The sequence below is a fragment of the Castor canadensis genome, chromosome 1, assembly GCF_047511655.1.
Source record: "Castor canadensis chromosome 1, mCasCan1.hap1v2, whole genome shotgun sequence".
Lineage (NCBI taxonomy): Eukaryota > Metazoa > Chordata > Mammalia > Rodentia > Castoridae > Castor > Castor canadensis.
The window spans coordinates 170,368,446-170,380,418 of record NC_133386.1 but is presented as its reverse complement, the minus strand read 5'-3'; the positions used below and the strand labels follow the sequence as shown (position 1 = coordinate 170,380,418).

The 11,973-nt window shown below is 35.8% G+C and overlaps 1 protein-coding gene and 1 non-coding gene across 8 annotated transcripts in view; one reads left to right on the top strand and one right to left on the bottom strand.

Moving 5' to 3' along the window:
* Hipk3 (homeodomain interacting protein kinase 3) overlaps positions 1–11,973 on the bottom strand; it is a 95,464-nt gene that overhangs the window by 8,400 nt on the left and 75,091 nt on the right. For 3 of the 7 annotated variants that reach the window (XM_074044078.1, XM_074044040.1, XM_074044048.1), the window contains exons 4-12: positions 11,843–11,962; positions 11,112–11,198; positions 10,462–10,646; positions 6,896–7,055; positions 6,387–6,510; positions 1,094–1,215; positions 704–831; positions 450–611; positions 181–243 (exon numbers count right to left, since the gene is read on the bottom strand). In XM_074044078.1, the coding sequence (XP_073900179.1) occupies positions 181–243; positions 450–611; positions 704–831; positions 1,094–1,215; positions 6,387–6,510; positions 6,896–7,055; positions 10,462–10,646; positions 11,112–11,198; positions 11,843–11,962 (1,151 nt within the window). The remainder of the gene's footprint in view (positions 1–180; positions 244–449; positions 612–703; positions 832–1,093; positions 1,216–6,386; positions 6,511–6,895; positions 7,056–10,461; positions 10,647–11,111; positions 11,199–11,842; positions 11,963–11,973) is intronic. The other 4 variants (XM_074044052.1, XM_074044070.1, XM_074044057.1 and 1 more) reach the window with 4 other exon arrangements.
* On the top strand, positions 2,959–3,148 carry LOC141415791 (U2 spliceosomal RNA). The gene has a single exon (XR_012440753.1). It is a non-coding gene; the product is annotated as a U2 spliceosomal RNA (small nuclear RNA).

Below are 11,973 nucleotides of genomic sequence, written 5' to 3'. Positions count from 1 at the left end.
AAGTTAATTTATAACATACTGATGTGAGGTTTTGTCAAATGTAAAATATTATCTCCAAAATTATCAGAGTAGATTCTATTTACACACATTTAAATGGTCATTTCTGATAATATCTGAATGTCTACAATTGCTATGTTATGGATAGATAATAAATCAAAAGGGCAATAAAGACAATCTTACCAACTGAAAGCATTTATTTCCTCTCTTCCTGGCTCCCATTCCATTAGTTTTACCAAAATACCTCTGAGAAATCGAGAAGGGAGCTCGCTTAGTGTTTGCAACAAAGCTAGCAAGGAGGTCATTTTGAATACAACAGAGTGACCCTTTCAGTGTGCATGCAAAATTCATTTTAAAGACTAATTTTCAAAATGTAAGGAAAGTTAAAGCACAAAATTCATTTTAAAGACTAATTTTCAAAATGTAAGGAAAGTTAAAGTACTAAAACCAACCTGTTCTGACATAGTTTATTTTTCTTGGTAGTGGCAGGTTGGGGCCAGACAACATGTGCAATGCCCACGCTGATAGGCTGAGGGGCTGATAAAGTTATCTGATTGGTTAAAAGAGGCTGCGGCATCATGGAGTTGTAGTGATTGCTGTGTGTAATCATTTTCCTAGGGAGAAAGTTCAGAAAAATTGAATCTCCTCTTTACCAAGATCTATTTTACAGGCTACTCACTAAAAAGTACTTTTGTTTTGAACTCACCCCCAGTCTCCAAGTCTCTGAGAACTGGCCACACCCTCAGCAGTTAGTGCTGCAGTAGCAGGAGGCATGGGTGTTACCTGTTGCCAGGTAGGTACCAGCATCTGCTGTGTTCTACCAGACCATGTCTGCTGCATCAGAACAAACCAACCAAAAAGAAACAACTAAGTTACAAATAATTCACCTCAATCTCAAAAATATATTAAAGCAAGAATTAATTATAAAAGCTCAAAGTAATAACCTATAAAAAGGATTAATCTCCTCATCTGTCACTACTTCTCCACATGTACAGCACAGGCTTATACATGATAAAGTGCTCAGTACTCTGTTTATGTGTAAGGAAGACAGCATATATAAAAAACAAAAACAACAACAAAAAAAAACCTGACCAACCTGTGAGAGAACTCCTGGTCGGATCTGCAGTGGCTGCACCGCTGGAGCCTGAGTCACAAGTGGCACTGTGCTGTCCACCCTTATGGAGTAGCTGGTGGGTTTACCATGTGCTGCAGGAATGCCTGTGAAACAGAGTGGTTATCCAACAGGAGAAAAAAAATCTTCCTCTGATTTAACTATTTTTAGATGTAAAGAAATCCTTAAATTCTGACTGGGTTTATAACCATTTCCCACATAAAATTTTCCTAACACTGACAAAGTAATCTATTAGGAAAGTGCAGTACTTCCTATCTAGTTTGTGATACATCATTCCGACATTGCTACAAAGCTACTTTTTCTGTTTTAAAATGTGTGCTACAAAACTAAGTCATTTATTTTTCTTGAAACTTTTCATTTCCTTTGGAAGTTTACCACTGTAGCTTATCTACTTTTCAATTAGTTCTACCACTGTGACAAAGGACCTGGAAAGGTGAGTCCTGATTATCCAGCAGGTAAGTGTGCCTCTTTTCATACAAACTCATAGCTATGCTTAGTAATTTCTTCTTTGAAACTGTGGCAGGATCTCATACTCTCATCACCAAAAGAGGGGTACAATACATTTCAAAATTCAGTTAACATGATAGCTCACATAAGGGAATTGGAAATTTGGGGACTTCTGATTTTTGGAATGGCATATATTCATATGCTTACTACCATATTTCAAATTCCAAAGGAAAAGCGAAAAATAACCTTCTCTGCCTAATTTGATGATATAACCAAGCTTTGCTTGGTATGGCATAATGGAATAGTGTTCCTAGAAGCAAGCTGCTGGAAGGTGGAAACAAAAATACCATTCTGCTTATCCACTAGAAATATTACAAAGTAAGATTGCCAGCCATCTAAATCCTGCTCATGTTAATTTTTCTCTTCAATATATCTCAAAGCACCTTGCAAATATTAAGTCTTAATTAAATACTGAACTTTGAGACAGCAAAGTGATATTAAACCCCAACATAAAGCTTTAACTAACAAGATTCTTGGCCATCCTCCCAAGATCAGAAAGCAATTAACTAAAATAAATTCTCTGTGTCATAATTCCAAACTATTGTAGCAGTCACTTTCAATATGGATAGGGAGACTGTTTAAATACAGTCATGCGTCACTTAATGACAGGCGTACCTATCATTAGGGAGGTCATTAGGTGATTTCATTAATCGTGTGAACAGTACAGAGTGTACTGACACACGCTTAGGTGGCTACCACATCACTAAGCAATATAATCTGAAGGGACCACAGTAGTATAGGCAGCCTGTTGTTGACCAAAACATTGTAACACCTGGATGAAAGTGAGGTTGGGTATTTCTCTTTAGCCATAAGAAAAAATACAATTGTTTTCCTTTTCTTATGGAAAACAATCTAGAATTTTTTAATTGTTTAACTATACAATGAGTGTTAATCCTAAAGACAATGTTAATTTTGCCCTATGTATTTTCTTCACAGAGACTTTTATTTTACTGACAGGGTGTTCTTCTACTTTCTGTGGTCTTCCTAAAGAGCTAGATATGAATTAAGTTTACAGAACTTCAGATTCTTTTTTCTAACTCATCTTCTAACTCTTCCAAAAAGCATGTCTTGATGAGCAACCTCTCCCAAAAACAGACTATAAGCACACCCAAGCAGTGTATATAATGCAGAAATAGATAATTTCTACAAGAAAAAAATTCACTTTGATAGGGATGAAAAGTGAATGCCCAAATATGAACAAAAATAATACTGCCTTTAAGTTTTCTCCATATTCAGTGCCTTAAGTGAGAAGCATTTCTCCATACTTCTCTCTTGTGAAATCTATTTTTAATCAAACTCAATAGTTAAGATCTCAATTTTTTATCGCTTCTTGGCCTTTTGGCTAAGATCAAGTGTAGTATCTGTTCTTATCAACTTAATATCTGATCCGTCCTCTATCCGAGGACAACACATTAAATGGATATTTGGAACAGGGGATGGAAAAGGGGCCTGCTCCGTCCACTCCACGCATCGACCTGGTATTGCAGTAGCTCCAGGAACGGTGCACTCCTCCGGGGACTCACATGATTGTTGAAAAGTCAGAATATGGGGTGGGGTGTTTTGGTTTTTTTTTTGAATGTGGGTGTAGATCTAGAAGTTTAAGCTTTTTGTGTTTACTCAGGGCCTACACTTTGGACCAAGCTACTCCGCCAGACCTTCCATGTGTTTTTTTCGACTACTTGTTCGGGCTGGCTTTGACTACGATGTTGTTCAGTAGCTAGATTACAGATGTCAGCCATAATTTTCTTGCAATTTTTCTGTAAATTTGAAATTATTTCACAAAATGCTTATTAAAAAAAATCTCAATTTTTCATAGTTATTAATTAGCTAAAACTTGGTCTTTGATTAAATTTTCTTTAATGCTTGGAAAACAGGCATAAAAATTTTATGAAGGTTTTTAGTTCAGCAGAACAGAATTTTGCTGTAATGTATTTGACTCTAAAATAGTAGTTTTTGTTTAGAGGAGTTAACTAACTTTTCAGATTGCTAAATGCTTTTAAATGCCTATTTAATATATACAACTTTCACTCAGATTTGCTGGATTTTAAAAGTTTGGCCAAGTATCTAAATTTTTTTTTTTTGAATAAGCACAGCCTTTTGGATATGGTACCTATATGGAAATACTCACATATCATATTTATAATAAATAAAATATATGGGATGCATGACAAAAACACCATAGCCCAAATGCAAAGTAAAAATTTTAAGTGATAGGGATTAGCATAAAAATTATTTTGAAATACAAACTATAATAGTGCCAAAATTACTACCTAGTAGCTTCCAAACAATTAGTTTGAAATGTTTCTTATCAATAGATTGGGACATTATGAGGACAAGGTAAGGACCAAAACTGAGATTTTCTAGATGCTAAGACTGACTAGAGGGAAGGCTTTCACTTCTAAGGTACGTACATTGTAAGCTACTCACACACTTGCTACCTGATGTACAGAAAGGTTATTAAATCTATCAATTATAAGCCACATAAAAATATAAAGGTTTTGTCTAATCTCACTGAAATGTTTTAAGAATGATGCTTAATCCTGTTTAGAAATGTATCCCATAAGTCTCAGGTTTTTGGTATACATAGAAGATAAGCTCTGAATAAAATTGTTATTCCAAATCTTCATAAAATATATCATGTGTAGCCGTGCACTGATGACTCACGCCTATAATTCTAGCTTCCTGGGAAGCAGAGATCAGGAAGATCATAGTTTGAAAACAGCCTGGGCAAACAGTTCATGAGATCCTATCTTGAAAATACCCAATACAAAAAAGGGCTGGTGGAGTGGTTCAAGTGGTAAGAGCCTGTCTAGCAAGCATGAGGTCCTGGATTCAAACCCCAATATCAACAAAAAAGAAAAAAACACATGTAGATGAGTAACTTTCAAACTGACAGTTACACAAGACAGATTATCAGAACCAAAGAACCTATTTGTTAATACAGACTATAAACTTACCTAAGTGAAAAGTCATAAAGCCTACCACTTTCCAATGATAAATGCACAAACAAGGTAAAATATGAACACTTGTTGAATGTAAAACAAAATATAATACATTATTCTTTCAACTTCTGCTTGAAACTCTCAGGTGAAGAAAAACAAAACAGTATCTTGGACAAGTGCTAACTATTTGATGATAAGTATTGTTACTACCAGAGGCCAGCCAGAGGTCACTGGTCACTGTCAAAGGTATTCATAGACCACCCATGAGACCACAACTTCATCTTAGGAACCAACTGTCTAAGTTGTCACTGGTAACATACTTCCAGTGATATAAGCCTTTCTCCAATGAGCCTTATATGAAAACCCCATACAGTCACCTACCACATAAAAACATTTAGGTCAAAAACAGACCACAATGGGGTTCCCTTAAGATTATCCTATCTACTGCCATTGCTATCTTTGCTTAAGTACACTCTATGATGTTTGCACAATAACAAAACCACCTAATGATACATTGCTCAAATCATATCTGTAATTAAGCAATGCATGACTGCATATAAAGGACCACTCACTAAGAAAATAAAGAGATTTGACCTGCTTTTATCTCTGTTATCACCAGCCAATCAAGTCAATAAATACATTCCTGGTGCTTTGTTAGGCCATGTGGGAGACATTAAAATAAAATTTCTAAGAAGTTTCTCAATTGCTTAAATTGAATTTAAAAATTCAAGTAACTTTCAAAATTGGGAAATACCGGAGCTAGAAGTTAACATATTTTCTACTCATCTTTTTTTTTTAACTAAGGCTGAAACAACTAAACAGACTTGTCTACAGTAGTAGTAAAGAGACAGCAAAGCCAGAGCTGCACCCAGCTGTCATGACTCTCACCGGCCACTTTCATCTCAAGTGTGCAGTGTTACCATTAAGTTGCCCATAATCACTTTGGGCCACTGGCAACCAACCTCTTGCTTTAAGTCGTAGACACAAAAGCCTAGCAAAAAGTCGTAAGAAAGGCCCTAAAAAGTTTTATTTTTGTTATTCCTACTGAAAAGTTTATTGCTGTCGCCTTCTAATAAAACCTTTAAGAGACTTTTTAGTTTGAGAATTTTTGACATCTTCAAAGGTATTCAGAGCTCATCCCACTTAAAGATTTAATCTGCTATTTTCATCTAAAGAAGGGACATCATCTAACTTAGTCAAAACCAATCCATAATTAATTTTTTCCTAAGATATGGGTAAAGAATAAGACTGCACCGTTTTAGGATGGAACTCATTTTACTAAAATTTTAAAGAACTAAAAAAAGAAAAAAAATTAAACAACTGAGCTCTCAAGCTAATAGCATAGACCAGTGGTAGAACACGTGCCCAGCACGTGCAAAGCCCTGGGTTTAATCCCCAGCAATCACCACCCCATCCCATTCCACCCGCCCCAAAAAAGGGGAGAAAATAAAAGAAACTTAGTTCTCAGTCATTTTAATGTTAAGTAATAACAGATAATATAAACTCACCTGAACATCTAACACAGTGATATTCAGTATCATTGTGCCTTTCAGAGCTCATTAATTTCTATTAAGGTATTTTACTCGCCAGACTCCACAGGAAATACACTTGTCATGTGATTCATTTTGTCATGATCACAATGGAGCTCCAGTCAGGAAACGAGTATCACTGGTCTAAAGGCTACTGAATAGCTTAAATTAAATTCAAATGTATCACTAAAGTACAAAACACGTTCAACGAACAGATGCCTAAACTTGTTTAAAAATAATACATCCCTAAATTCAAAGTAGCATGAAATGAAAGAGTACCTTGAATAGTTGGGGGACAGATAATAAGTGTCTGCTGGAAAGCATCTCCACACCCGAACTGTGCAGTTCCTGCCTGCAGAGGAATCCCATGATGTACAACTGAATGAGCAGACGCAGCCAATGCCTGAAACAGTCAATGCACGCATGTTACACACAGCAGCCCGTTGATGACACCACACACTGCTGCACAAACAAAACCCACACAAACTTCTTAAAATCACAATTCTACTACTAAAATGGAGCCAGAAAATTAAAACAAAAACAAACACTAACCAAAATAAAACTTAACAAATTTTAGAGCTGTGACACAAAGGGCAAAAGAGGAAGATATTGAGAGAATGAAAGAGGAAAGGAAACAAGTTAATTTGAGTTGTTATGTTCTGACTGCTTTAGATAACAGAATGGCCACACTAAGTCCCCACCTGCACTGCTCCATCTAATTGCCAACATGAGATTTCCATGCTTCAAAAGGAAAATGAGCAACATAAATTATTAACTCTATTTCTTACCTGACTTCTTAATGTTCCAATTTTAGTAAAGTTTGTTGATAGAGTAGCAGTACTACTTGAAGCAACTGGTCTTAAAAGTGAAGTTTTATTGTGATTATTTGTGTCACATGGATTTGGGTGGGACTTACAAATATCCATAATATGAAAACAGGACTTTACACTGCAAAAGAAAAAATGAAAGGTGTTGTAAGAGTATTTTAAATGCTTAGTAGTTTAAAATGAAAGTACATTTACAAAATAAAAATTATTTAGATACTTGGGAAACAGAGATAGGAGGATAGCAGTTCAAGATCAGCCTGGCAAAAAAGTTAACAAGACACTATCTCAAAAATCAAGCTGGACATGGTAGTATACATCTGTAATCCCAGCTACAAGGGAGGCTTGGGAAAGGGATTACAGTCCAAGGCCAACCCAGACAAAAAGCACAAGACCCTACTGGAAAAATAACTAAAGCAAAAAAGGGCTAGAGGCATGGCAAGTGATAGAGTTCTTACCTAACAAGCACAAAGATCCTAAGTTCAAAACCCTGCACCATCAAAAAAATTATTTAGAAAAGAATAAAATTCTATGATTTGTACTTAATCTACTATTTTCCAGTATTCTTTCTAACAGGCAATCCTACAAGACTGAATTTCAAAGCAAGTAAAAGTATATATTATATGGACAATATTTTCAAAAACAGCAAAGCAGTAGTAAGCACTTTTTTTGTTTAGCACACAATAATTTTATGACCCTCTAGCCTAGATAATTGTGATACCACTAAATAATGGTATCAAATATGTCATTATCACATTATTTTCAAAGTAATTGCCTATGGAAACCAGTAGGATAATTTTTAAATGTTTGGGGGAAATGTAATTGACTTTATGAAAATATCCATTTTCAGGGCAATTCACTGTAATAAATGTTAGTTCATCCCTATGCCTGCTTCATTAAATCTATTCAAAATGATAAATCAAGCTCTCGTAAGTCATTTATTTTACTTACTCCATCACATTAAAAAAAAGAGGTCTGGGACTCAAAAATTTTGGAAGATTTGCCTAAGGAAACTCCAATAAGGCCCTCAGAATTGGGCATATATTCTTCTGTACTAACAACTCATTAAAAAATGTCTTTTACTTCTAGATGTGGAGAACAAGAAGAGGAAAAAGGAAAGCAGAAGGTATGAAGGAAAATGGAGTTTGCAGCACAGCAACTAAGAGACAGCATAGATAAATGGGACTTCATAAAACTAAAAAGCTTCTGCTCAATAAAAGAAATGGTCTCTAAACTGAAGAGAACACCCATAGAGTGGGAGAAAATATTTGCCAGCTACACATCAGACAAAGGACTGATAACCAGAATCTATAGGGAACTTAAAAAACTAAATTCTCCCAAAACTAATGAACCAATAAAGAAATGGGCATGGGACTGCATCAAACTAAAGAGCTTCTGCACAGCAAAGGAAACAGTCACCAGATTCAAAAGACAGTCCACAGGATAGGAGAAAATCTTTGCCAGCTACTCATCTGTCAAGGGACTAATATCCAGAATACGGGGAACTCAAAAAACTCAGCCCCCAAAGAATTAACACCCTAATGAAGAAATGGGCACATGAATTAAATAGGGAATTCTCAAAGGAAGAGGTACAAATGGCCAGTAAATATATGAAGAAGTGTTCAACTTCCCTGGTTATAAAAGAGATGCAAATCAAAACAATGTTTACATTTCATCTCATCCCAGTTAGATCTTACAGCCGGCATACATTGAGACACCCCATTGAATGTCAACTCAAACATTAATAATGAAAACCAGGACTGTAAAATAAGCACACTGTGTGCAGGGGGAGGGGAGGTACTAGCGGGAGGGGAAGGGGAGGGCAAAGGAAGAATATTAAGGTGATGGTATATGGTTGATGGACTTTACACACCTATATGAAACTGAACTAAAAAAACCTCTTGTACTTGCTTTAAGTGGGTGGGGTGGGGGTGCTGATAGGGAGAGATGATGATGGAAATGTAAATAATGTACATTATAAGACCAATCTGAATTGTTACTATGAATCCCCCCTCCGTATAATGAATATATCCTAATAAAAATTTTATTAAAAAAAAAAGAAATAGGCAAGTGAACTAAACAGAACTTTCTCAAAAGAAGAAATTCAAATGGCCAACAAACACATGAAAAAATGCTCACCATCTCTAGCAATAAAGGAAATGCAAATTAAAACCACACTAAGATTCCACCTCACCCCTGTTAGAATAGCCATCATTAGCAACACCACCAACAACAGGTGTTGGCAAGGATGTGGGGGAAAAAGGAACCCTCTTACACTGTTGGTGGGAATGTAAACTAGTACAACCACTCTGGAAAAAAATTTGAAGGTTACTTAAAAAGCTAAACATTGATCTACTATATGATTCAGCAATACCACTCTTGGGGATATACCCAAAAGAATGTGACACAGGTTACTCCAGAGGCACCTGCATACCCATGTTTATTGCAGCACTATTCACAATAGCCAAGTTATGGAAACAGCCAAAATGCCTCACGACTGATGAATGAATCAAGAAAATGTGGTATTTATACACAAAGGAATTTTATGCAGCCATGAAGAAGAACGAAATGCTATCATTCGCAGGTAAATGGATGGAATTGGAGAACATCATTCTGAGTGTTAACCTGGCCCAAAAGACCAAAAATCGTATGTTCTCCCTCATATGCGGACATTAGATCAAGGGCAAACACAACAAGGGGATTGGACTTTGATCACATGATAAAAGGAAGAGCACACAAGGAAGGTATGAGGATAGGTAAAACACCTAAAAAACTAGATAGCATTTGTTGCCCTCAACGCAGAGAAACTAAAGCAGATACTTTAAAACAACTGAGGCCAATAGGAGAAGGGGACCAGAAACTAGAGAAAAGGTTAGATCAAGAAGAATTAACCTAGAAGGTAACACACATGCACAGGAAATTAATGTCAGTCAACTCCCTGTATAGCTATCCTTATCTCAACTAGCAAAATCCCTTGGTCCTTCCTATTATTGCTTATACTCTCTCTTCAACAAAATAAGAGATAAGGGCAAAATAGTTTCTGCCGGGTAGCGAGGGGTAAGGGAGGGGGCGGGGGGTGGGGGAAGGGGAGAGAAATGACCCAAACATTGTATGCACATATGAAAAAAATAAAAATTTAAAAAAAGAAAGAAAGAAAATGGAGTTTGCAGAATTCAAAAGAGGATAAAACCTAAGCTCTGTGAAAGCTGAAATGTGACTGACTTGGAGAGAAAACTAACGTTTCCTTTTATATGTCCTTGGTTGTGAAGGTAGGAATGCTGTGGAAAAGCATTGTGGTCACTCTGTTCAGACTGACCCTTGGAAGAAATAACACCAAGTGCATTCACACTTGTGCCCTGGTTCCACCCGGCCATTTTCTAGTCTATGTGAAGACTAGCCAAGTCAGCTCAATCTCTGACTCAGTTTATTTTTATTTCATGAAGAAACCTCATTTTCTAACACACTGATTTTCTATACACCCATATTAATGTTTTTCAAGAACTAATATAAAAGATTATAAAATGACATACTGGTTGCTATGAGGAAAATCCAGAAGATGCTTCATATTAACAAAAGGATGGTTCAGCGTCTCAGCTGGAGTAATTCTTAAATCTGCATCAATCAGCAACATTTTCTTCAACAGACTAACAAATTCTCTTCTATCGGCTTTCTCAGCCAAAAGATCACTTCCTTCTAAATCCATCACTGTGTTCACCTAAGAAGTCAAAATTTCAAGTCATCAGATAAAAATGAGCCACAGAAGAGTAGAGTATGTTAAAATTATACTGCTTTTAAAAATACAAAAAAAACAGGAAACTACAATTATCTTGAAATAAAGAATAACCGAAATTAACAAATCTTCAAGATTTTTTAAGAAGTCAAAGCAAGGAGAAATTTTTCCTAATTAAACAAATACTCATTTCTAATGAGACACAAGGAAAACACCAGGATTTTTCCTTTTAAAGAAAAAAACATTTTTCACTATCTAATAGCACAGGATATAACTGATAGGGACAGGTGCAGTTTAGCTCCTGAAAGGGTGAAACTTGAAGAGTTGATTTTTATCTGAAATACTCAAAAACAGAAAGCTCTAGCATCATTAGAAAATGAGTAACACGTTTTAGCACTCAAGTCTCTCGTCTTGAGCACACAGCGATAGCGATGGTGGCATGGCACTCACATGCGCTATATCATCCAGACTGTTGAATATGTACTTTCTGGCTTCTTTAGACTTCATTCCTGTCTCTGTCTCATGCTCTTCCAGTGTCTTATTGCATATGTCAAGAGAAAAATAATATATTATTACCTCTCATTTCTAAATTTCTATTTCTTTAATCCTGGCACATTTAGCTTAATGTTGAGTATTCTAAAGCAGTTTCAAAAGAATAATTAGCAAAAACGTGTTTTTTGAACAGTGCAAATAAATAAAATGTGGAGCTAGGCACAGAGCCCATGCCTGTAACCCCAGCACTTGGAGACAGGAGGATCTTGAGTTCAAGGCTGGCCTGGGCTAAATAGTAATACAACAACAAAACCTAATTATAAAATTAATTACTAAGAATTTACTGATGGCCAAAGACCTTACACACTTGGGACAGGTAGTAAGTGGTTAAATTCAGTCCTTCTCCTATAAAGCTTAATATTGCAGAACTGAATGAAGAAGATAAACCCACAACACAAATGTAGTTATACATTAAAAGTTTTTAAAATATTAAAGATGAGTTAATTATGTTGTCAGGTTAGAGAATGAGCTAAATTATTCTGAGAGGGCTTTCTGCTGACAGAAGGGTAGAAAACCAAAATTTAAAAGGATGAAATTCAATAAAATAAAAATAGCATGGAAGGTATTATCCATGCATATATGCATGTTAGAAAACTGTTATCTAAATATTATGTTTTTTAATGAGTTACCTTTAATCTCCAACCAGAATGAGACATATCTGTTTCTCTGCAAAAAAATCTTGTGGATTTTGTACCCACATTTAACAACTGTTCTCCTGGTAAACCTTGAGTCTGAGAAATGTATCGAATCTGAAAAGCAA